Genomic DNA, 27,424 nt, shown 5'->3' with positions numbered 1-27,424 from the left:
TTAGTTTCTACTGTACAGCAAAGTGAATCAGCAATACGAATACATATATCCCCTCTTTTTTGAATTTCCTTCCCATTTAGGTACCACACAACATTGAATAGAGTTCCCTGGGCTATATAGTAGGTTCTCATTAGTTATCTATTTTATACATAGTATCAATAGTGTATATATGTCAATCCCAGCCTCCCAATTCATCCCAGCCTGCCTTATCCCTTTAGTATCCATACATTTGTTCTCTATGTCTGTGTCTCTATTTCTGCTTTGTATATATGATTGTCTAAACCAATTTTTTCAGGTTCCACATATATGCTTTAATATACGATATTTGTTTTTCTCTTTCTGACTTACTTCACTCTGTATGAGTCTCTAGGTCCATCCATGTCTCTACAAATGACCCAGTTTTGTTCCTTTTTATGGCTGGGTAATATTCCATTGTATATATGTACCACATTTTCTTTATTTCATTCTTCTGTTGATGAACATTTAGGTTGCTTCCATGTCCTGGCTTTTGTAAATAGTGCTGCAGTGAACATTGGGGGTGCATGTGTCTATGCCCAGTAATGGGATTGCTGGGTTATATGGTAGTTCTGTTTTTAGTTTTTTAAGGAATCTCCCTACTGTTCTCCATAGTGGCTCTATCAATTTACATTCCCATCAACAGTGCAAGAGGCTTCCCTTTTCTCCACAACCTCTCCAGCATTTATTGTTTGTGGATTTTTTGATGATGGCCATTCTGACCAGTGTGAGGTGATACCTCATTGTAGTTTTCATTTGCATTGCTCAAATAATCAGTGATGTTGAGCATCTTTTCTTATGTTTGTTGGCCATCTGTATGTCTTCTTTGGAGAAATGTCTATTTAGGTTTTCTACCCATTTTTTGATTGGGTTTGTTTTTTTGATATTGAGCTGCATGAGCTGTTTGTATATTTGGAGATTAATGCTTTGTCAGTTGATTTGTTTGCAAATATATTCTCCCATTCTGAGGGTTATCTTTTCATGTTGTTTATGCTTTCCTTTGCTGTGCAAAGCTTTTTAAGTTTAATTAGGTCCCATTTCTTTATTTTTGTTTTTAATCTCATTATTCTAGGAGGTGGATCAAAAAAGATCTTGATGCAATTTATGTCAAAGAGTGTTCCGCCTATGTTTTCCTCTAAGAGTTTTATAGTGTCTGGCCTTTCATTTACATCTTTAATCCATTTTGAGTTTATTTTTGTGTATGGTGTTAGGGAGTGTTCTAATTTCATTCTTTTACATGTAGCTGTCCAGTTTTCCCAGCACCACTTATTGAAGAGGCTGTCTTCACTCCATTTTATATACTGGCCTTCTTTGTCATAGATTAAGTGACCATAGGTGCATGGGTTTATCTCTGGGCTTTCTATCCTGAACCATTGATCTATATTTCTGTTTTTGTGCCAGCACTATACTGTCTTGATTATTGTAGCTTTGTAGTATAGTCTGAAGTCAGGGAGTCTGATTCCTCCAGCTCCATTTCTTTTCCTCAAGATTGCTTTTGCTATTCGAGGTCTTTTGTGTTTCTGTGCAAATTGTAAAATTTCTTGTTCTTTTCTATGAAAAATCCCATTGGTAATTTGATGGGGATTGCACTGAATCTGTAGATTGCTTTCGGTGTATAGTCATTTTCACAATATTGATTCTTCCAATCTAAGAACATGATATATGTCTCCATCTGTGTCATCTTTGATTTCTTTCATTATTATCTTATAGTTTTCTGTGTACAGGTCTTCTGCCTCCTTAAGTAGGTTTATTCCTAGGTATTTTATTCTTTTTGTTGCAATGGTAAATGGGATTGTTTCCTTAATTTCTCTTTCTGATCTTTCATTGTTAGTATATAGGAATACAAGAGATTTTTGTGTATTAATTTTGTATCCTGCAACTTTACTAAATTCATTAATTAGCTCTAGTAGTTTTTTGGTGGCATCTTCAGGATTTTCTATGTATAGTATCATGTCATCTGCAAACAGTGACACTTTTACTACTTCTTTGCCAATTTGGATTCCTTTCATTACTTTTTCTTCTCTGATTGCTGTGACTAGGACTTCCAATACTATGTTGAATAATAGTGGAGAGAGTGGGCACTCTTGTCTTGTTCCTGATTTTAGAGGAAATGCTTTCAGTTTTTTACCATTGACAGTAATGTTTGCTGTGGGTTTGTCATATATGGCCTTTATTATGTTGAGGTAGGTTCCCTCTGCCCACTTTCTGGAGAGTTTTTATCATAAGTGGATGTTGAATTTTGTCAGAAGCTTTTTCTGCATCTACTGAGATGATCGTATGGTTTTTATTCTTCAATTTGTTAATATGTTATTCTTCAATTTGTTAATACATTGATTGATTTGCATATATTGAAGAATCCTTGCCTCCCTGGTATAAATCCCACTTGATCATGGTGTATGATTTTTTTAATGTGTTGCCGGATTCAGTTTGCTAGTATCTTGTTGAGGATTTTTGCATCTATGTTCATCAGTGATATTGGCCTGTAATTTTCTTTTTTTGTGATATCTTTGTCTGCTGTTGGTATCAGGGTGATGGTGGCCTCATAGAATGAGTTTGGGCACGTTCCATCCTGTGCAATTTTTTGGAAGAGTTTGAGAAGGATACGTATTAGCTCTTCTCTAAATGTTTGATAGAATTCACCTGTGAAACCGTCTGGTCGTGGACTGTTTGTTGGAAGATTTTTAATCACATTTTCAATTTCAGTATTTGTGATTGGTTTGTTCATATTTTCTATTTCTTCCTGGTCCAGTCTTGGAAGGTTGTAGTTTTTTAAGAATTTGTCCATTTCTTCCAGGTTGTCCATTTTATTGGCATATAGTTGCTTGTAGTAGTCTTTTATGATCCTTTGTATTTCTGTGGTGTCAGTTGTAACTTCTCCTTTTTCATTTTTAATTCTATTGATTTGAGTCTTCTCCCGTTTTTTCTTGATGAGTCTGGCTAATGGTTTATCAATTTTGTTTATCTTCTCAAAGAACCAAGTTTTAGTTTTATTGATCTTTGCTATCATTTCTTTCATTTTTTCTTCATTTATTTCTGATCTAATCTTTATGATTTCTTTTCTTCTGCTAACTCTGGGGTTTTTTTGTTCTTCTTTCCCGAATTGCTTTAGGTGTAAGGTTAGGTTGTTTATTTGAGATGTTTCTTGTTTCTTGAGGTAGGATTGTATTGCTATAAACTTCCCTCTTAGAACTGCTTTTGCTGCATCACATAGGTTTTGGGTCGTCGTGTTTTCATTGTCATTTGTCTCTAGGTATTTTTTTATGCCCTCTTTGATTTCTTCGGTGATCTCTTTGCTCTTTAGTAGCGTATTGTCTAGCCACCATGTATTTGTGTTTTTTACAGTTTTTATCCTATAATTCATTTCTAATCTCATAGTGTTGTGGTTGAAAAAGATGCTTGATATGGTTTCAATTTTCTTAAATTTACCAAGGCTTGCTTTGTGACCCAAGGTGTGATCTACCCTGCGGAATGTTTTCTGTGCACTTGAGAAGAAAGTGAATCCTGCTACTTTTGGATAGAATGTCCTATAAATATCAGTTAAGTCTATCTGGTCCAATGTGTCATTAAGGCTTGTGTTTCCTTATTAATTTTCTGTCTGGATGATCTATCCATTGGTGTAAGTGGAGTGTTCAAATCCCCCACTATTTTTGTGTTAATGTTGATTTCCCTTTTTATGCCCATTAGGGTTTGCCTGATGTATTGAGGTGCTCCTATGTTGGGTGGATAAATATTTACAATTGCTATATCTTCTTCTTGGACTGTTCCCATAATCATTATGTAGTGTCCTTCCTTATCTCTTGTTAGTCTTCATTTTAAAGTCTATTTTGTCTGATATGAGTAATGCTACTCCATCTTTCTTTTGATTTCCATTTGCATGGAATATCTTTTTCTGTCCCCTCACTTTCAGCCTGTATGTGTCCCTAGGTCTGCAGTGGGTCTGCTGTAGACAACATATATTGGGTCTTGTTTTTGTATCCATTTATCCAGTCAGTGTCTTTTGATTGGAGCATTTAGTGCATTTACATGTAAGGTAATTATCAATATGTATGTTTCTATTACCATTTTCTTAATTGTTTTGGGTTTGTTTTTGTAGGTCTTTTTCTTCTCTTGAGTTTCCTACCTCGAGAAGTTCTTTTAGCATTTGTTGCAAAGCTGGTCTGGCGTTCATGAATTCTCTTAGCTTTTGCTTGTCTGTAAAGCTTTTGATCTCTCCATCAAATCTGAATGAGAACCTTGTTGGGTAGAGTAATCTTGGTTGTAGTTTTTTCCCTTTCATCACTTTAATTATATCCTGCCACTCTCTTCTTGCCTGCAGCGTTTTTGCTGAAAGATCAGCTGATAACCTTATGGAGATTCCCTTGTATGTTATTTGTTGCTTTTCCCTTGCTGCTTTTAATATTTTTTCTTTGTATTTAATTTTTGTTAGCTTGGTTAATCATGTCTCGTCTTGTTTCTCCTTGGGTTTATCCTGTCCGGGACTCTGCGCTTCATGGACTTGATTGACTATTTCCTTCCCCATGTTAGGGAAGTTTTCCACTATAATCTCTTCACATATTTTCTCAGACCCTTTCTCTTTCTCTTTTTCCTCTGGGACCCCTATAATTGAAATGTTGGTGCGTTAATGTTGTCCCAGAGGTCCCTGTGACTGTCTTCAATTCTTTTCATTCTTTTTTCTTTATTTTGGTCTGAAGTAGTTATTTCCACTATTTTATCTTCCAGGTCACTTATCCTTTCTTCCACCTCGGTTGTTCTGCTGTTGATTCCTTCTAGTGTATTTTAAATTTCATTTATTGTGTTGTTCATCACTGTTCATTTGTTCTTTAGTTCTTCTAGATCCTTGTTAAATATTTCTTGTATTTTCTCCATTCTATTTTCAAGATTTTGGATCATCATTTCTACCATTACTCTGAATTCTTTTTCAGGTAGATTGCCTATTTCCTCTTCATTCATTTTGTTGTGGGTTTTTATCTTGCTCTTTTGTCTGCAACATATTTCTCTGTCTTCTCATTTTTTACTAACTTACTGTGTTTTGTCTCCTTTTGTCAGGCTGCAGGGTTGTAGTTCCTCTTGCTTCTGGTGTCTGCCCCCAGTGGGCGAGGTTGGTCCAGTGGCTTGCGTAGGCTTCCTGGTGGCGGGGACTGTGTTCTGGTGGGCGGAGCTGGATCTTGTCCCTCTGTTGGGCAGGGCCACGTCAAGTGGTGTGTTTTGGGGTGTCTGTGGGCTTAATACGACTTTAGACACCTGTCTCTGGTGTTTTCTTTGTTCTTAATTGTTTGGAGATCAGTGGCTCATAATTTCTTTATTAAAGCCTTTAAGATCCTATACTAGAATCAGAAATTACCTTATTGCTCTCCTTTCCTAAGAATAAGCAACTCTCATCTCTTTAATCTGTGTATCTTTTGTTTTTCAAAATTTATTTACGTAGTACAGAGAAAATGACAAATCATGATTATTTTAAATGATTAGTTGATTTTGGAATTAAATTACTCTTCTTAACACTATGTCATGTAGAATAAGGATAAATAGCATTTACGCATCATCATTAAGTAAAATACCAACTCTGTTTTAACTATTTGTGTTTTAGATAGCTTCAGTTATTTCACCATGTGTAACCTTGCTTAAACTTTCTAACAGATTGATGGCCAGTATTTTCTCATGCTGCCTCATGTAATCTGGCATACCTGCCTGCTAGCTTCAGTATAGACCCTGGCTAAGCTTGCCTAGATTCCTGACAAATGACATATATGGGTATACAAAGGAATATACCTAGCCAGAGACAAAATACTTTAGTTCCCATAAAGTAAATTACCCATTTGCAGTAAGGCCTTATTTTATCCCCATTTCCTTTAGCTTTATGGTACCTGCAACAGCAGGCATCACTTTCCCCTCTTCTCAGGCAGAATAATACAGCAAAAGAAGGGTAGTTTACAGTTTAGGAGCTAGTTTGCCTCTGTATCTCTCTGAACCTAGTTTACATTATACCATATCACAGTGCTTCTTTCATGGGAAACTAAATTCATATTCATAAATAGTTACTACTTAATGTAGCAAAAAGACTGTTTAGACTTTGGAGTCAGCATGTTCTAGTTTGGATATACAGTTCATTAGTTGTAGCTTCTTAGGAAAGTCATGTATAAAATGGGGAATTAGAGTGCTTATTCCTTAGATTTTACAGGATAGCTTCTTGTGCTTCCTTGGAAATAAAAGGAGCCTGTCTTTTGGTATAAGTAAAATATAAAATCTTTATTAAAGCATGTCTTTATCAAAGCATATGTTAATACTAAACTTTGAGAATTAAAATAGAGTTTCCAGTTATTGATATCTATTTTTTTGACTCATGTTTCAGGAGTTATTAAATTCTTTTAAATTGTTCAATGTAGTTCTTTTCTCCTAACCTCCCTTGTATGCAAACACTATAAGGGCAGGGAGTTAATCTGTTTTCTTAACAATATGCCTAACTTCTAAAATAGTACCTGGCAAACAACGACTGCTCAAAAATAATGTTGCATGGAAGAAAAGTTTTAAAAGCAACTGAAAGTGTATGTGTATGTTAAGTGACTGGGAGGATAAGAGTGTTATGGCAAGAAACTGAGGCCCTAAGAGAGAAGACTGTTATTTTGGAGGGAGCTCAACTGAATATGATATAATGATGAAATATGCAAGAGAAATGGGACTCTGAGAAGTTAGAATATGGTCTAAAGGTCACATTAGACAGGGTGAAAGAGAATTAAGAATTATCACAGAAATGATAGTAGAAGCCCTTTGAGAGAAACCATGATTCTGCTACCACAGTCTATTATTTGGGTTCTGATAAAAGTTTACAGCTTACAAAGTGTAGTCATAGAAACCATTGAAAGATAAGTGACTTTAAGAGTAGATGTGCTCTCTGAAAGGAGGGAATGTGTATGGAGAAGTAAATAGATTCAGGAAGTGAATTTGCTTCCAGTAAGGGGATAGGAAAGTGAAGCCATCTTCATGGGTAAAAGATTGTACTGAAAAAAATTAAGAGGTCTGTTAAAAAGATGTGTAGTAGGGCTTCCCTGGTGGCGCAGTGGTTGAGAGCCCGCCTGCCGATGCAGGGGACACGAGTTCGTGCCCCGGTCCGGGAGGATCCCACATGCTGCGGAGTGGCTGGGCCCGTGAGCCATGGCCGCTGAGCCTGCGTGTCCGGAGCCTGTGCTCCGCAACGGGAGAGGCCATGGCAGTGAGAGGCCCGCGTGCCGCAAAAAAAAAAAAAAGTGTAGTTACGGAAACCGAGGTGATACAGAGGTCAGGATATAAATGGATTATTAGCAGTTTCAGATTAAAAACAAGAATTGAGGACAGTGATAAGAATTTAGCTCTTAGGAAATTCTTAGTGATGTGAAAGAGTGCAATTTTAGTACAGTGCTCAGAATAGGGTCATACTGAAGTGGAGATTAAATGTAGAAGAAATATAGGTAGCAGATATAAACTGACTGTTTGATAATTAACAGTGAAAGAATCTAGAAAAACAGATGGCTTCTGGATGGGTTATTAGGGTCAAATGAAAGGGATTTTTTTTTTCCAGGTTAATGTTTTCCTTATTCCATCTTCCTGCCAATTATCTCCTGTCCTTGTTCCAGAATTAACCTTATATGCAAGTAGTAAAATATACTTCATACTTACTGGCATAGTTATAGAAAGGTGCCTATCTAAAACTTACATATCAATTATAAATTTATAGTTCTGTTTATTCATTCATGTAAATTAAAGAAGATACTACTTTTTAAATTAAACATAATAAAAAAGTAGTAATATGAATCAATAAAATTAGAATATCCAGCTTTACAGTTTTAGTACAAAATATTTATGCAGGTATTATACTATTCTAATAAATTTGCGAATCTTTCCTGAATAAATATGTATAAAGAAGCTATTTTAATACTTTAACTTCAGAATAATAACGTTTGTTTGGTTTGATTAATCAGAGTCTGGTAGATTGGGTATAAGAACATTTGCAAAATTATCACACTATCTCTTCCCTCTATTGGGGAGGATCTAGAATTGTTTAATGACAGAGAGATTGATAGAGAAAGAGAGCTTTCTCCATATCAGCTGACATCCTTCCAACTTGTATTAAATTCCGTGCTGATAATTCCTTGTATTAAATTCCATGGTTTGTTTCTCTCCTGAACAAACTAAAAGAGAAAATAAATGATATATTGGAAATAGTGATAGGAAAGGCTAAATAAATGTGGTTGTACAGAATCTTATAGACTCTGAATTAATTTTAATAATTTATTTCTAAATTAAATTTTTAAGAATATGAAATCTTTTTTATTCTTAATAATGCCTCTTAGAAGAAGTTTTAATCTTGAACACATTTTTAGAGTATTGTCTAGATTTTTGTTATTCATTATAATCCACTATAATTTAACCATTATAAATACAGGGAGATATCACTGAGAATATTATCATCAGTTGTTGACTTAGGGAAAATATTTTTCCTTTTTTTTTCTTTTAAACTATGAAGCAACATTATGGTTATATAAATAAATAAAACTATTCACATTCCTGCCTCCCTTAAACAACTGTTAGAATTATTCCTTGTTCCCTTCTAGTTTTAGCTATAAGTGTTCATAGATAGACTTTTCAATGACTTTATAATTTTCTATTGTATAGAAAGACCATGATTTATGTTTCCCATTTTTCCTATAACCAGACATTTAAGTTACTACAGATTTTTCTATTCAAAATAACAGTATATTGAATGTCATTGTTCCTATAGATTTTTATTCTTTAAGTTATTTCCTTTAGGATAAATTCCAGGAGTAGGTTTACTTGGTCAAAGACTATCAACCATATATTAGTTGGTTATATGTATTACATATATTAGGTATATATTTACGTTGATTATATATATAATATATATGTTAGCTATTATGTAACTTGTGTAAGATCATATAGCTAAAAAGTGACAGAACTGGGATTAGAGTCTGGCAGTCTGTACTAGATACCATGTTCTTTACCAGTCGGCTACACTGCTGGCTTGAGAGATCTACAATTCTATCTTAATATATTCCCAATAAAAGTAATATTCATTCAGTTCATCTGTCAAAATTATAGCAAGAGTCTGCTCTGTGTCTGACACTGTATTGGGGATTCAAGAAAGAACAGGATATAGACCCTGCCATAGAAGGCTGTAAACCAAGTGGGAGAAGGGAAAAGATATGTAAGAAAGTAACTATGATACAATGTAATGAATTATATAATTAGAATATTATAGGAAGACAAAGAAGGGAATGACCAAATGCCACTGGAGGAGGCCGCCTTGTGTAAAGAGGCTTCTAAGTACGGCTGGGTTTGTTTAGATGGCTAGGTCAGGTCTTGGGGAACCAAAGAGCAGAGCAAGCAATGAAGAGCCTACAAATGTACTGCAGGGGTCAGAAGGCCATAAAGGCTATGTAGGACTGTAGAGAAAATATGCACAGTTAGGGTTTTCTGAGCAAATTTTATCAGAACTTGGGACCTGGGCTTAAAAGACAAGCCTTGGAAGTTAAACTTTGACTGAGTAGAGATTGAGAACTCCAGAGAGGTTTACCTCTCAGGAGATACATGTTTACATTTGAATAAGGTGTGGATGAGACCTAAGACCATTTAGATGTTCCCTAAGTTGTAAGACTCAGAGATGCTAGTCTTATCTTCTGCCCAGAAACATATTTTACATTCCAAACCATAAGAACCCAGGATCTTCCCTAGGACAATTTGTTCACACTCAAGGATAGGTTCCCCCACTCTGACACCCCCCCACCCGCTTCTCTCCCCACCTCCCCCCATCTCCAGAGGGGAGGAGGTCTGCTATACAAGCCTTCCAGAGTCTTATTTTTGCAGCTAATTGCTTTATTAACTTCCTATTGTTGCTGTAACAAATTACCACAAACTTGGTGACAACGCAAATTTACTATCTTAAAGCTCTGGAGATCAGAAGTCTCAAATGGTTTCACTGGATTAAACTCAAGGTTTTGGCAGAGCTGTATTCCTTCTGCAGGCTCCTGGGTAGAATCCCTTACCTTACCTTTTCCAGTTTCCAAAAGCTGCCTGCACTTCTTGGCTTGTGACCCCTTCTACCATTTTTAAAGACAGAAGCATAGCATCTTCGAATATCTCTCTGATTCTCACCCTCCTGTTTTTCTCTTCTAAGGACTCAAGATTACATTGGGCCCACCTGGATAATCTAGGATAATTTCCCAATGTCAAGAACCTTAACTTAATCTTATCTGCGAAGTCCCTTTTACCGTGTAAGGTAACATATTCACAGGTTCCAGGAATTAGGACATAAACCTCTTTGGGGTGGGGACATTAGTCTGCCTGTCACATTCGCCCACAGTGCAGACCCCAGTACATGTATTGTACTGTGATGTCTGATCGGGCTTGGATTGCATTACCCCAGTGGTAAGAGTTGGGTTACGAGGGACTGGCATGGTTATTATAAGTAATAATATTTCATTTGTTTCTGCTTCAGAGACTTCATGTCTTACTTTCAGGCTAGTTTTGAAGGGCTATATTGCCGAGCTGTGTAGAATCTTGAATTATAAAAACAGGAAATATGCAGAGTTGTTCTGAAAGTTGTCTGGGACCTTCTACTACTTTAGGACAACTTACTCAGCCTTTTTCTGATAAGAGCGTTCCACCTTGGCTAACTCATTCAAATTGAAAAGCCCATCCTAGTTCCTTTTTGGTCAGGGTATTTGTTTTTTCTTGTTCTAAGCTGAAACTAACCTAAAAACAATTCAGATGAATCTAGGATTTAAGAGTTTGACTCTGCTTCCTTCCCATTGCTCTTCTGCACTTGGACATAGGAACGCAAATGATACCAGCCCTCCGCAGTAAATGTGATTCATCTTCAGATATGGGACTGTATGCCCATTTCATAGTGTATTTGTGTTTTTTAGTACAGGCTGACTGTATTTTAGTAGGTTTTATCCAACTCATTTTCCAGTATCCTATTATGGCCACTGAACTGGCTCAAATATTAATCCATTGACCCTAGCTCAAGGATGTAGTGGATGCTAGGCATGGATGCTAGGCACAACTCTCAGATCTGGGTTTGGCAGTAGCTAAGGCAGCTCACCTAGACCTACCATTGGTAAGGGCTGCCACCTTGGAATTAGATCTTTTTCTCCCAGAACTAACCATAGCTTACTCCCCTCAAAAAGTATTACACCGTGTAATATGTGCCTTATTCTTTCAAAGCCTAGCCAAAGACTTAGGTAGAGAAATTTTTCCTAGATTTAACATTTAACGTTCCCACTAGCTCCCAGACTTATGCATTGCTTGCTTCGCTTATATTGTCACCATCCTTATTAAGTAAATATGTACTCAAGAAAAAAAATAGAGCAGAGCAATAAACAAAAAAAATTGGTGTGGTATGTTTAATACTGTACCTAAGGCATTTATGTTAATTGACATATTAGTCTGTAAGTGGCCCTTTCGGTTCCTTTCCTTCTTCCTCCCCTTCCTTTTATCTTCCTTGTTTCTTCACTTCTCTTTCATTTTCCTTTTCCTTACCTTTCTTTTTTCTTCCTATGCCTTTTTCTCTTTAATTAGCAAATACTGTAAAGATATGCAACTTTGGTTTTTTGGTATTATTATTCTAGAATGGAGTTTTTTATAACTAAGCATTAGTCATTCAGTGTATTTTGAAACAGTGCTTCAATAGAAATTGGATTAGCAGCTTAAAAGTAGAGGTTACCTCTTAAATGTATCTTCTGTGTACTATTTCAAGGTAGGAAAAAACTGATTTTCATCCTTTTCCTTTACCATTTTAGGACCTTTCTTTTTGGTAGAGATGGAAATCCAAATAAACGGAATGTGCACAATGAAACATCTATGCATTTGTTATGTATGGGCCCTCAAATTATGATATCGGAAGGAGCCCTTCATCCTCGCTTAGCACGCCCCGCGGAAGATGATTTTAGAAGAGCAGACTGTCTGCAGATGATTTTAAGATGGAAAGGAGCAAAACTTGACCAAGGCGAATATGAGAGAGCAGCTGTTGATGCAGTTGATAACAAAAAGAACACACCCCTGCACTATGCTGCTGCCTCAGGGATGAAAACTTGTGTAGAGGTAAAACTTTGGTGGTGTTTTTTTTTTTAATATTCTGCATGGTAAAATCTGTGTCTTGGTAATGTGTAATAATCAGTTTTGTTTTACTTATCTTAACAGTTAATTTAGCTAGTCATTTCTGTCCCTTTTGTGGTTCTAAAAGAATCAGGAGCCCTTGTTTTAGGGAAAACAAACCCATAAACATTCATCCTTGGAAATAAAATGGAATTAGGATCAATTGAAAATTTGCTAACATTCCTGAAGATAACAGTCATCATACAAACTCTATCATATTGAGAGTAATAGTTTTAGTAGAGATATGTTTTACATTTTTTGCTTACTTTTAGAAGCCAACTTATAAAATTTATACATTTGGCAAATCTTGACAAGTGGGACCTTTAGCTGTATATAGAATTGATCAGTTCCCTAAGCAATTGATAAATATTAATGAATACATTTATTGGGGTCTTTTAAAAACATATATATATTAAAATGTGCTGGTTTTTTCTGTGTAGTCTGCATTAAAGTGCCTGAATACTATATTGTAATTGAGTTTTTCCATATATGTTTTTCATATATATATAAATATCTAACAACAGGCTTAGATAAAATCAACCATATAGTGTAGGATCTTAACTAAGCTAAGAAATCATTACTCTTTGTACTGTCATCACTACTCTACATACAGAAGAACAGGTTTCTCTCAGCTATGTAGAGGTCAGTCCATACATAATTCTTAGAAGTTCTTTTGTATAGATGTACTTAAGTTTCAGTGGGGAGAATTATAGATTGAATCACAGAGTATCCAGTTACCAAAAATGTAGGACTTTATTGGAAAATCAGTGATCCAGATTAAATATATATTAATCAGATTAAAATACATATCTGAAAATTTAGTATTTCCTTAATATTATTCATCTATATAAACTTTATATTTCTAAATTGATAAATATACCAAAAAACATGAAGGTCCTTCATTTTCTTACTCGTGTTAAAAGGTTATGGCCATTTAGGGACTTCCCTGGTGGCACAGTGGTTAAGAATCCTCCTGCCAATGCAGGGGGCACAGGTTCAGTCTCTGCTCCAGGAAGACCCCACATACTGCGGAGTAACTAAGCCCATGTGCCACAACTACTGAGCCTGCGCTCTAGAGACCGCAAGCCACAACTACTGAGCCCACACACCAAAACTACTGAAGCCCGCACACCCTAGAGCCTGCGTGCTGCAACTACTGAAGCCCCCGAGCTCTAGGGCCCGCGTGCAACAACTGCTGAGCCCATGTGCTGCAACTACTGAAGCCCGTGCGACTAGAGCCTGTGCTCCTCAACAAGAGAAGCCACTGCAGTGAGAAGCCCACACACTGCAACAAAGAGTAGCCCCCACTCGCTACAACTAGAGAAAGCTGGCGTGCAGCGAAGAAGACCCACTGCAGCCAAAAATAAATCTAAAAAAAAAAAAAGGTTATGGCCATTTATATGATTTCTTTAGTGTATCTGAAGTGTCAGTTATTTTCACTTCTAGAACCTTTCTGATCTTATCTTGTGTGTATTGCTGTTGTTTGTGATACTTATTAATCTTTTAGAATCTTTGTCATTTCATCTCTTGGGTTTGTGTCACCTTTGCCCACTAGTTAATTAGTGACAGTCATTAACTTGAAACTAATTTTAAGCTTTGCTTTCTAACTTTGATTCACGGTGTGGTGGAAGGATGTTCTAGGATTTTGCGGGAGGGAGGCTATGGGCAGAATTCCTGAAGGCTTTTTACACAAGTCTTTTTGTATATTGTTCTATGCCCACCTCTTATGAAAGAATCACTGCCTATAGTGACTCATCATTGTTGACGGGACTGCATCATATTTCTCAAGTGAATTAGAGTAGAAAGTATCTTATTCTTGATCGTAATAGTAATGCTCTTAAACTGCTGCTTTAATATCTTGCTTCCAAAAATTCTCTATAAGCATTGCTTTAGTAGTTGTTCATTTTGAAGTATGTTTGCAATGACATGTTATTAAATTATTTTTAAAAACTGAATGTGGTGTTTTTACCAACATTGTTTTTTGCTCAGTGAAGGAAATTAGTACCAGGTTTATTCTGAACTGACAGGCCTGATGATTTGCTTGGTGTGAATGTATGTGTAAGTTTTAACTGTTTGATCTGTCAGCAAATCACTTTATACAAACCACACTATTTAATGACTGTTTTCATTTTTTTGTGTTCAGAAGAGCTCTTTGACTTAATGTAAAACCCCTCAAATAGAGCCCTATAAATACCTTCATTGCATTTATTCTAGTTGTCATCAACAGATTTTAGCACATCATTTTACCCATATAAAGCTATCTTAAATCTCTTATATATACTTGAATGTATACCCAGCCTTAGGTCTTAAATGACTTTTGATAATGTTTACTGTTAATTAAACCAGAAGAGTTTCACAGGGAAGTGTACATTAATTTCCAGAGGCCTTATGTTTTCTAGTTCTAGTGAGTAAAACAAATACATTGAAATACATAACCTACTATATAACTGTACTTCTTAGAGAATTAGTCCTCAAGTGTCTTAGTGTTTGTATAAGGTCTTCTAACATTCACTGTGCTCATTGGTACCAAGCATGATATAAAGGGTTTGGGTTGAGTAAAAGACTGTTATCAGATATTTACTAATTTTTTTCATTAAGCTAAGCTATCATAGTATGGCATATAGGGCACTGGTTTCTAGTCTTGGTCCTCACAGAGACTGTCTGTAAGACCTTGAGCGAATCACTCAACTTCTTTGAGATTATCAGTGTCAACCATCCAATAGGAAACTATCACAGTTATCTCAAAAGACCCCTTTTAGTGCTAATTTTCTCTTAATCTGTGATTGCAGTAAAATATATCCCATTTTCAGTGTCTAGCCTTTGAGGTTAAATTGATTATTTTACTCCATGGTTAAGGCCAAGCTATTTTTTTTAACTCTTGAGGACATATCTATGGAAATACGTCTTTTCCAGTTGTTGATGTTTTTCTCTCTGTGTGTTTATTTAAGGACAGAGCTGATAAAGTCAACAGCAGACAATTTCGTATGTGCATTTAAACACATACTTTCCTATGGCTCATTATTTTGAACCATATAAATGAAATGTTTAAAAACTTCCCCCTCTCTCTATAATAATTGTGTTCCATAGTCAGCTAAAGGGACGCACACATACACACACAGAACATAACATAGAAGTATCTTTTTTTTTAATTTATTTATTTTATTTATTTTTGGCTGCATTGGGTCTTCGTTGCTGTGGGCAGGCTTTCTTTAGTTGCGGTGAGTGGGGGACACCCCCCATTGCTGCACACTGTGTGTGGGGGGGGGCCTGGGACCCTTGCTGCCGTGGCCTCTCCCCCTGCAGAGCATGGGCTCCAGGCGCACAGGCTTCAGTAGTTGTGGCTCGCCAGCTCTAGAGCACAGGCTCAGCAGCCGCAGTGCACGGGCCTAGCCGCTCCCTGGCATGTGGGATCTTCCCGGACCAGGGATTTCTGAGGTCCAGCTCTGTGCAGGTGAAAGGTCCCGCGGGAGTCCTGTTTTCTGCTTCCTAGTCTGGGAGAAGAGAGTGTCTGGATCTCTTCAGGGAAACGCAGGAGGTTCGGCAGCCACAGGAGGACAGGGTAGAGGGAAGACTGAATCTAAACGCCTCCCTCCTTTTTCTCTTGTGCTGCTGGCTGCTGCCTCATGCTTTTTCCTCTCTTTCTATCTCTCAGAAGTTGTGCTGAGAGAAAAAAACATAGGCCAGAAAAGGGATGCACCCTGGACTGGTGTTTGTGGTGTGTGTGTGTGACTGGTGTTTGTGGTGTGTGTGTGTGACTGGTGTTTGTGGTGTGTGTGTGTGTGTGTGTGTCCCCCAGAGGCTGGAACCACAGTTCCTCTGATGAACCCTGGAGGCGGCTCAGTTCCTGATTGGTGGTTACCATGGAGACCCACCTAAGCCTCTTTCACCTGAGCTATATTATCTGAAGAGGGCGGCTCTCTGACCTGACAGTCACCTGAGAAGATCAGGGGGTGAGAGAGAGCCTGTGTCCAGATGGCATTCTCTGCCCTGTCCTCCCCCAGTGGGCACTTGGGGTGGCACAAACTGGGGGAGCCAGACCATGCTCGCTGCACCCTCTGTAGAGCCCTAGGTGGACCTGCTCAGGGCAGATGTTTCCAGCTACTTGGTGAATGGTTCCTGGCCAGAACCCACTCTTTCCACCCCCTCCCTCCACCAGGAGAGGGGTGATTCAGGAGCAGAGGGCAGGGGCCTTCACCTTTAATCACCACACCCTCACCTGTCCTCTTTGCTAATCGAAATTCTCTCCTTCCCTCAAGTCAAGTTCAAGTGCAGAAAGTTCTTCTGATGTTCTGGAGGAGGGGCGAGGCTAAGGAAATAATCCAGGGAGAGGAGGAAAGATGGACTGTGATTATTGAGTTTGAGGTATTTGAGCTAACATGAGGGGCTGGCAGGAGCCCTCCTGTTGCTCTTCTCCCAAATCCCACATTCACATATGGGCCTCCTGCCTGTCTCTCTGCTCTGGGCACTGTCACTTGCAGACTATTCTGGCTTCGGGCCCATGTGGGCCAGACTGCCCCTAACAGACATCAGAAACCGATGCATGCTGCCCTGTGGGGGGCCTCAGGGGTGCTCGAGTGGGCACTAAGCTGCATTGTAATAGACCTCAAGTGATGCTGCACCAGGTACCAGGTGGTAGGGTGACTTCTGGATACACCTTGTCCTGATTGTATTGAAAATAAAGCAGAAGGCATCGCCAAGAAGAAATTAAACCATGCCTGATGAGCTGCCTCACACTGCTTACCCGCCTGCCTGCGTGTTTTGACTGTGTTCCTGGGTGAAACGCCACTTTGCGCTTCCTCTGTGGCTGGTTCCATTAGGCATATCTGCCGTCCCTCCTCATCCAGCTGCTCAAGCAGGGGTCTTGAGTCAGGAGCTGGACCATATACCTCTCTTGACCAGTTCACAGCCCAACAGTCCCAAAAATTGAGAAGGTCTCTTGGGGACGGGAGACTCCCATGTTTTGAGGAGCTGAAGTTGACCTCCTCGCACTCACAGTTCCCTGGTGGCCTCCACCCCAGGACCAGCTAAGGCCAGAGCAGCCTGGGGCAGGTAGCCAGGAGTCCCCACCTCTGAGCATCCCACCTCTATCCTGACGCAAGGGCAGAAATTCCAAGGCATTTCCATGCTGGGGAGAAGGGAAGAGTGGGATGAGAAGGCTTTGCTCTCCCTTTGGGAAAGTTGCTAAAAAGTGACGAGAAGAAGTCAGTGACTAAGTCACAAATTCGTTCATGCAGCACGTATGTCTAGAGCCCTGTTGTGTGCAGGCATACCAGTTGCTGGCTGAGGGTGTGTGATCCCATTCCCCTCCCCCTCTCTCCACACTTCCCAGCCAAGCCCTCGTGAGGCTGGGTCAGATGAGTAGAAGGTGGAATTCTTGCAGGAGAGTGGGGAGCAGAGACAATATTAGGGTTCAGAGCTAAATGCCTTTTTCTTCCTGCTGTGTAATCTTGGGTCCACCACAGACCATTCTATTTGAATGAAAAAATCCATCCCGTGGATTAGTCTTAAAACCTCACCCTCAAACACACACGTGCACGCATGCACACACACAACGCACACACACACACACACAATTAATGTAAAAGAGATCATGCCGGTTCTGAGCCATCAAAGGCAGATCCCTCTGCAGCAGTGTGCTAAGGACTCCTGACCTGTGACTTTGGGGAACATGCACATAGATGACCAGGTTCTTAGCATCCTCCCTCTCGACACAGCTGGCCCCTTCCCTGTACTTTTCAGTGATGCCTTCAACCAGGAGAGGGGGATCATCTCCTCTCTCCTCCCTCCCCCACCTGCTGCCTTGACACCACAAAGAGGGCTCAATGTTTGTGTTGACTGCCCATTTCTTTTCATCTGTCAGCCTGTGGAGGCTTTGTGATTATCCACACTGAGTGTGAGTTTGTACTGGGGAGAGAAGGTGGTTGTGTTTTTTTTCCCTCATTCCACATCAGTGGAGGTTGTCAAAGCATAGGTAAATATTCAGCAACCATTCAAATGGAGAAACACCAATGGGGCCCGTGACATTGCCTCACAAATGGTGTTTGATTAATAAATTGGAGATGTGGAATTGCGAAGCCATTGGTGCAGGGCTGGATTAAAAACATCTTAATCATAGAGTTCTTTTGGGAACTTGCAGGTGTGACAGTATCAGTGGCTAAATATTTTATATATATATGTATATACATATATATACATTTATATATATATGTATATACATATATATACATTTATATATATATGTATATACATATACATATATATATATATGGAATATCTAGCCCTGAAGTTTCTCATGTTATATTGCTGCCTAGTTGACAGTGGACATTCCAGCAGTCTCTCAAATACATTGTTTCCAAAACTGTACTCAGTCTTCTCTACCAGTTCCTCCTCTTGACTGCCTTATTCCTATTAATGATGCTACCGTTATCCCCATATCTAGTCTTGATACCTGGATTTACCTTGGGACTGTTTTTGTTTTGTTTTGTTTTGTTTTTGCGGCAAACTTATGCCACTCATTTGCAGAACAGAACTCTTCCTTGCCGCTTTTGGCCAGCCCCTTCTTTTTATCTCTGTTGGCCACCTTCTAACAACAGGTGCTTATATCAGATCCTCACTTTGTATTTTTCAGAACTTCCTTGAGTAGGAAAATCTGGAGTTTCAAAAATATTTATCATTCAAAATTATTTATGAGATAAAAGTAACACAAAGAGGAGTGGGCTGCAATTGTTTGAAAATTAGAAATGCTTATATGTTGAACATTTATTAAGGCAAACTATAATTAAAGCCCCTTTAATTTTAATTTTTTCGTATTTCAAAGAATTATTTCAAGGGTAAGCAAACTTTTTTCTGTGAAAGCCCATATATTTTAGGCAACTGCTCAACTATGCTACAGTATCCTGAAAGCAGCCATAGACAGTGTATAAGTGAGCATGGCAGTGTTCCATTAAAACTTTGTTTATGGACATTCCCACTTGAATTTCTTATAATTTTCACATATCACTAAATAATCTTTTGATTCCTTTCAACCATTTTTAAATGTAAAAATAGTTTTTAGTTTGTGGGCTATACAGGAACAGGCAGCAGGCTAGATTTGGCTCACAGGCCTTAGTTTGCAGTGGACCCCTGCATTATGCAAAGATTGGGAGAGGAAACCAAAGATGACTCCACACTATAGAAGCTTATTTTAAATATGTAAAATAACGTTATCAATATGTAGCAAGTCCTGTATGCTTTAAGTATACAAAGAACTTAAAAAATACTATGTAATGGATGCCCAGCGCACAAAAATGGAACTCCATTAAAATATAAATTTTACAAGAATTTAATACTATAAAAAACACACTTCTGTCTTGGTTGCTGAGTTTTTGTTTTTCCACTTTGGAATAGAGATGGACTTTGGAGAGGAATGATATGTTAGGTCTATTAGCAAGGCCCAATTAAAAGTTTAGTGATTTTTCTTCCCCTTGCGGACTTCCCTAGATCAAGCCTAGTCATTAGGCCTCATTTTATTTATATTGGTGCTTCACCCGTCACAGTGATTCAAGAACTGGTTGATGTGACAGAGGTGGTGGTTGTGTTTGATAGTGCTTCAGCTCTTTGTGAAAAGCATTTTTTTAAATGAGTGTTATCTTTAGATATTTCCTATGCATCCTTGTTCCACTTGCTTATTCAAAGTTTTAAGTGTAGCTGCTCATTGTTAGATCAAATAAAGGTCACTAGAAAACCAAAGGTCATAAATCACATTTCCATTTACAGCTACAGGGACTATTTGACACTTTGGCAGCTATCAGAGTATTTCACACTTCATTGAAAAGCCAAAAAAATCATTCACAAATCATACTGAAGAGTTTTACTTAATTATATTGTGTTTTTAGCACCTGGGGTTTTAAAACTGTAAAAAGAATACAGAAATTGTAGTCTCAGCTCAGCAACTGAGTAACTTTGCCTGTTTCTGGGCCTCAGTTTTCTAATTTTTAATCAAGAAAGTTATGATTTTATTATTGCATCCAAAACATTATGATGCTAAGAGGTATTAATTATTTAGGCATTAACTGTTAATAGGCATTGAAGGGAAGGAGACATCATTTAAATTTTACTTAGCCCAGAAGATTTCATGGGTAGTAGTAATATTTGAGTGGATGAGATTTCAGTTTAAGTATTTGGAGGAGGCTACTCAAAATGTGGCCCTCAGCACATTTTGTACATCAATAACGCCTGGGAGCTTGTTATAAATACAAATTCTTGTGCCCCACAGACCTCCAGATTCCAAATCAGAATCTCTGGGGGTAGACTCCAGGAATGCTTTAAGCAAGTTTTACTGGTTATTCGTTTGCATGTTATAGTTTGAGAAGCACTGTTCTAGGTCTCAAACAAATGCAGATTGAAGTATTTTGCAGAGGTTTGATAAGACAGATGACTTAAAATGAAGATAGAAGCCATACTAAGTAGAAATACTAATACCAAGAATTTTGGATTTATTTATAGAAAATTGAGCCATTTAAATTTTTTGACTGGTGGAGTGCTATTATGAAAGCAAATATAGTAAGATTAGCCTAATGGTTGTAATGTAGAATAGAGTTGAAAGGAGGGACTTCTAAAGGAGTGGTTCTTAAAGCCTTGCTACCCAGACAGTGGTCCTCAGACTGGCATTGGCATGAATTTGGGTACTTGCTGGGAATGCAGAATCTCAGGCCTCATCTCAGATCAGCTGAGTCTGAATTTGTAGTTTAACAAGAACGCCAAGGTGATTCATTCATACTCACGTTAAAGTTTGAGAATCCTTGGCTTAGAGCAGTAGTCTGTGGGACATAGAATGGAATCACCTGTAAAGAGTTCATATATTTAATCCCCACTCTAGATCACCCTAATATGACTATCAGATTACCTAGACGATTCATAAACAATTTGGAAACCTTTGTGCTGAAACAGTGGTTGTAACCATGTCTGCACAAAAAATCCCATAGTGTAGACCATATCTCAAATCGACAAAATTGGAATTTCTGAGAGTGGACCCCCAGACACTAGTATATTAAACTTCTCCAGATGATTCTAGTGTTCAGCCAAGGTTGAAAACCAGTGTACTAGAGGGAGTGACAGGAGTTAGAATCTTATTGCATTAATTCTGCTGTGAACTGATAAAGGGCCTGGATTTGTATGGTGGTATTAGAAACGGAAAGAATGAGGCAGATGCATTTAGGTGACTTGGTCAGTTGATACAAGAAAGTAAGGGAGAGAAAAGTTTAAAATGATGGAGACTTTAAAATGTTAATATTAACAATGTTGAGCTATCTTTGGATAATATAATTTTCTCTCTTTGATTTTTTTTGCATTTTCTGTAACAATCTGCTATCATATCTATAATTAGAGTAAAATAAATTAACTTTATTTTTAAGTAAACTGAGGATGGTTTTGAACCTAGTTCACTTTGAACCCTGCTAACAATTGACAGATATTTTAAAAATGAGATGAGGTGTTGTATGTCAACTACACTTTAGTAGTAAAAAGAAAAAAAAAAAATTAAGTGAGATGAGGTGAAGGAATTGGTTAGAAGGAAGGGAGAATATCTTGCGTTTTCATTTAGAAGGAGATTGAGGTCTTAGATTATCCACGTGAAATGGTATTCAGGCTATTGAAGATTAGAACTAACTGGGAGTAATGAATATAGATTTAGAATTAAATGTTATCTGCAAGATAAGGTATAGATGAGAAATCCAAGGAAAAGACTTTATAGATAAAATTACAGAATTAAAGTCACAGCATCAACTTGGAGAATGCCTCTGTTTAAAGGGAGTGGGAACAGTACGTGGCCTACAACAAAAACCAAAAAAGCAGAGAAGAGAACCAAAATAATACATTGTCGAGGATGCCAAGAGAAGAATTTCAAGGAGAGGAGGTAGTCAGTCATTTGATGTGCTTCAGAAAGGGCAAGGAATTACAAGAGTGATAAGGCTGTTGGATTTGAGAGGTATTAATGACTTTCAGGAATATTATAGTCAAGTGGGCAGAGTAGAAGTCAGATTGCTGGGAGAAATTGAGTAATTTGCTGAGGAAGTAGAGAGACAGCGGGTGTCAGTCACTAATTTGACAAATGTGGCCAAGAGAGAAAGTAAAGTATTGCGGAAGTGACAAGAAGGCTAACAGAATTAAGATAGGGGACTCCTCTGTACCAGGAGCCAGTAGAAAGTCAGAGAGTGAAGATGAAAGGAATAATGGAGTGCTCAAGATCATAGAGGAAGCAGATGAGGAAATGGTAATTTTACAACCAGAAGACACTAAGAATCGTCTTTTTTTACATTTTTTCTCAAGATTATGTAAGCCTCATTTTATAGATGGACCTGGTAAACTGAGACTTACAGAAGTTAAATGACTTGTTCAGAGTCAACCAGCCATTTAGATGATGGATCAAAGGGGTGGGAAGGGATTTGTCATGAACTAAGGGCTGTCCTTCCCCTCTTCCTCTGGGATTATGAACAGAAAGGAAGGCAAAATCGATAAACAGATGCGCTGAGATAGTGATAATTGTATGTTTCTTTTAAGGTAGAAAATTGTATGTGCCACCAAGTGTCTGAGATAGGCTAAAAAACACATTTGAATAAAATATTCAGTTCTCCTTGCTTGAGAGTGGAGAAAATGATACTTAGAATGCTTTGGTTGAAGCATTTAAAAACTACCTCTTCAGAACCACGTGTAACACCCTATTATGTAAAAGCAAAACACCTGACTGCAGCAAAAGTTTAACAGATATCTTGACATCTTCTGCTTTCTTGTGTTCCAGCCTTAAGCCCTAAAGGTCAGTATGCTAAAATTCTTTTTTAAAAAGTAATCCTCCAATGTCAGGCAGTACTGGTGATAGCTAGCTAGCTTCTATGCCAAAGGTAGCATATACGTTGATTTTCCTTGCCAAGACAAATGCTGTAAACATGGACCCTCCATTCCATCACTGATTATGAGTTTCTGTCCAGGTACCAATTGCAGCAATGAGATACAGGTTTTTGTGGCCCCTCACCCCACTCCCATCAGACTCATCTGGGGACTCCTTTCGAATTACCAATCAAGGCAAGAAGTCTCAAGTTCTAAAAATAGTCAACAGTGACTCTCAACAATGACTTCTCACACATCCTTTTTTTGTTTGTTTGTTTTTAAACCCCAAGGAATGCAGTCTATACTCTGGAATGTTCCTCTTACCAATATTCTGGAATGGCACAGCCTCTTAAATTTTGTCTTTGCTTTTGCTAAAGAGTAGGGTGATTAAGTTAAAGATGATTTATCTTGTTTGCTAATATTTAGAATCTCTTCTGTGGTAGTATCTGTTGTGAAAGTAAATCAAGTCATGGCTTTGAAAGCCGTCCCAGTGTGCATTTTCTGCTACTCTGAATATCAAAGAACCATAGAGTCAAGTCAGCTCTCAGTTCTGTAGCAGCCAGAAGCAAATAGTCTGTTTTGTGTTAGTGAAGCAGAAAGGCTGAAAACAGTAACAGACCCTGCAATAGGTATGATAAGTCTGTGGACTTAATACAAGTCGCCAGTATTGAACAGAGAAGGTAATATAAATATGTCAGTTTCCATGCCACACAGGCCATAGTCTAGGATCATTGCTTGTCAAACTTTAATGTGCATAAGAATCTCCTGGAGATGAGAATCAGATTCTGATTTAGAGGCCTGGAGTGGGAGGGGCTTGGGTGGTAGCCCTGAGAGTCAGCATTTCTAACAAACCCCCTGGTGTCCCTGGACCACATTTAGACTAAAAAGGTTCCAGGTGGTAAATAGCAGCTGATATGACCTTGCCTTCAGGCTCTAGAAGGTGGCTGCAACAGTGACTGCTGAGAGCTATTGCTTCACAGATTTTTTTTCTGTAAAGGGCCAGATGTAATGGGTAAATATTTTAAGCTTTGTGACCACAAGTCTATGTTTCATATTCTTCTTGGTTTGTTTGTTTGCTTGTTTTTACAACTTAAAAAATGTTTTAAACCATCTTAGCTCTGAGGTATACGTTTGGCTTAGAGCAAGAAGCCTAAGTCATATCCATTGGGCTTGTCAAGTTAGCCCATGGCTTCCAGGCCTGGCATTGGTATAAGTCCCTTATTTTATCAGGGCCTCTTGGGATGACTGTGGAGGAACCATAAGGATTAAGGATGACAGTTCCAAAAGCAATAAAAGAACTTTACAGGAAGATCCGTGTGTTTGTTGGAGGGAGAGGAGATAAAATTATTTGGAAGAAAATGAAAAGAAGCTACCATTTTTATTAACCCACATAAAAAATGAAAATCTCTAAAAAGTATTCACATTTAGATCATAAATAAGATCTGGCCAGAACTTTATGGTGGGCCCGGAATACATTTGACTTCTTTATTTTGTGATCAGCCTATACTTTGGGTCAGTACAATGTCCAGTCATGGTTAAGAACTTGGTCAAACTTGTGTCTGAATCCCAGTTCTACTGCTTATTAGTTGAGTAACTTCGGTCAACTTGTTTAACTCTTCTGAAATGTTACAATATCCCTGCTACTTGGGGTTGTTAATATTAAGTAAGAATATGTATTTGAAGTCCCAGCATAGTGCTTAGCACTTAGAAAACAATAAGTGGTGGCTGTTACTGTGTTGTTATGGTTGTGACTGAATTCTATAAAAGAATCAGCTCCATGACTAATTGTCAGGCTGTCCTTTAGGGTTGTCCTAGATTATGGCCTTCATGGTATTCATGTCCTTGTTAATGTCTCTGCAGACATACTGGGGAAACTTGAACCTATAGCCCTTAATAACAACATATTTAACTTCTGCAAAACCAGCAGAAACCTCAGTAGTGCACAAGACAAGTCCCTATTCCATGTAATTTTAAAAGTGGGATTTCCTTGGGTGAAATCCTACCTTTAAATATCAAGAGATTTGATAGAGTATCTTCCCAACTTGGCTATCAGTAGCTATTCCCATTGCTTATTTTGAGGAATATTGAAAACAGTTTTGCTCTCATTGCTTATTTGGAGGAATATTGAAAACAGTTTTGCTTCAGTGATTTGCTCAACCGAATTTTATTTCAGCGTTTAGCTGGATAATGAATGATACAAATGAAAACTTTTGTCCACCTTGTCAGGACATCCAGGTATTAGTGGTTAAAGTAACAGTATTGGCTGTGTCCTTCTTTTTTAAGAAAGATTTATAGAAATGTATAAAATTTAGAGCATTGAATGACTATAAAATTATTGATTTTTAAGTAAACTTTGGACAGAATGCTTAAGAATTTCTTTGTAAAGTTTAAGAAATTGGTTTGTTGTTGTTTTTAACCAAAGGAAGTCATCTTTTTTTTTTAATAAATTTATTTCATTATTTATTTTTATTTTTGGCTGCGTTGGTTCTTCGTTGCTGTGCGTGGGCTTTCTCTGGTTACAGCAAGCAGGGACTACTCTTCGTTGCGGTGTGAGGGCTTCTCATTGCGGTGGCTTCTCTTGGTGGGAGCACGGGCTCTAGGCGCGGGCTTCAGTAGTTGTGGCACGTGGGCTCAGTAGCTGTGGCTCGCGGGCTCTAGAGCGCAGGCTCAGTAGTTGTGGTGCACGGGCTCAGTTACTCTGCGGCATGTGGGATCTCCCTGGGCCAGGGCTCGAACCCGTGTCCCTTGCATTGACAGGCAGATTCTTAACCACTGCGCCACCAGGGAAGCCTCAAAAGGAAGTCATCTTAACGCTAATAAGCAAGAATTGCTAATCTTAAAATTAGAAGCCACTGGTATCTAAATAACTTTTATTGTCATTTCAGATACATACTGTTGAATTTTTGTTGTGCTTACTTTATTAAAATTTTTCTAATAGGCAGCATGAAATAACTTGTCATTTAAGTCTATAGTTGCAAGGTTTTTTTCTTTTTTTTTAATAAATTTATTTATTTATTTTTGGCTGCATTTGGTCTTCGTTGCTGCGTGCGGGCTTTCTCTAGTTGTAGCGAGTGGGGGCCACTCTTCCTTGCGGTGCACGGGCTTCTCATCGAGGTGGTTTCTCTTGTTGGAGAGCAGGGGCTCTAGGTGCGCCGGCTTCAGTAGTTGTGGCTCAAGGGCCCTAGAGCACAGGCTCAGTAGTTGTGGCGCACAGGCTTAGTTGCTCCGCGGCATGTGGGATCTTCCCGGACCAGGGCTTGAACCCGTGTCCCCTGCATTGGCAGGCGGATTCTTAACCACTGTGCCACTAGGGAAGTCCTATAGTTGAAAGTTTTTGAAAAAATCTTTTTTAGCTTTTAGTAAAACATGGAGGAGACTTGTTTGCTGAGAATGAGAATAAAGATACTCCTTGTGATTGTGCTGAAAAGCAACACCACAAAGATTTGGCCCTCAATCTGGAATCTCAAATGGTATTCTCACGAGATCCTGAAGCTGAAGAAATAGAAGCTGAATATGCTGCATTAGACAAACGAGAGGTAAGTTTTTTTTAATAAAAAAATTATATGGATTTTATATTAAATTTTATTTTTTTCTTCTTTAAAACCCAGTTTGTGTGGTCTTCTTTGCAATATGCTAAATATCCTGTGATCTACATAGCCATAAGTATGAAAATACATCTAGAAAACCTGGAGGTGGTGTCTGTCCTTTAGCATATGTAAGTATGTTTAATTACATATAAATAGAGATGCTGACTCCAAGACTCCAGTCCTGTACTTCAGTCTCTGCCTGTCTTCTGGATTGCTCTTATCAACAAACATGCTTTGGTAACTCCCATCTTAAAAAACAAAACAACCTCTCCATTGACCACTCTTCCCCAGCCCTGTCCCTGTCCCCCTTCACTTGTAGCCCCATATCTCTGATCTTCATATGAGAAAAACAAAACTTAGGAGCTGTCTATACATACCAACTTCCTCACCTTCCCTTCACTCTTCAGCCCATTGCAGTGTGACTTTCTTCCCTTCTACTCTGATGGAACTGCACTGATGTGGACATCAAGAGTCACTGTGCTGCCAAATCTAGTAGGTGCTTTTCTTACTTGAATTCTTCAGCACCACTTGACATAATTAACCACTCCCTTAGTGAAACACTCTTCCCTTGGCTTCAGTGACATTGCTTTCTGTTTTTTCTTTAAGTCTTCCTTGTCTCAGTAAACATTACCTCCATCCACTCAAGCATAAATGTGGCAAGCATTCTCGATTCCTCACATCCAAGCAGTCTGGGAATTCTGTCAGTTTACCTCCAAGGTTATAACCTAAATCCATTTACTCCTCCCATTCTCTACTCCTACCTCCCTAGGTCCTCTCCACCTTCACTTCTCATCCGAACTACTATAGTAGTTTCCTTA

General features: G+C 38.3%; 1 protein-coding gene across 7 annotated transcripts in view; it reads left to right on the top strand.

The window, feature by feature from the left end:
* Positions 1 to 27,424, top strand: part of ANKIB1 (ankyrin repeat and IBR domain containing 1) — a 159,163-nt gene that overhangs the window by 78,391 nt on the left and 53,348 nt on the right. For all 7 annotated transcript variants that reach the window (XM_067746442.1, XM_067746443.1, XM_067746441.1 and 4 more), the window contains 2 exons: positions 11,805 to 12,105; positions 26,373 to 26,555. In XM_067746442.1, the coding sequence (XP_067602543.1) occupies positions 11,805 to 12,105; positions 26,373 to 26,555 (484 nt within the window). The remainder of the gene's footprint in view (positions 1 to 11,804; positions 12,106 to 26,372; positions 26,556 to 27,424) is intronic.

This window comes from Pseudorca crassidens, chromosome 8 (assembly GCF_039906515.1).
Source record: "Pseudorca crassidens isolate mPseCra1 chromosome 8, mPseCra1.hap1, whole genome shotgun sequence".
NCBI classification, from domain to species: domain Eukaryota; kingdom Metazoa; phylum Chordata; class Mammalia; order Artiodactyla; family Delphinidae; genus Pseudorca; species Pseudorca crassidens.
This window is presented reverse-complemented; position numbering and strand designations above follow the sequence as displayed.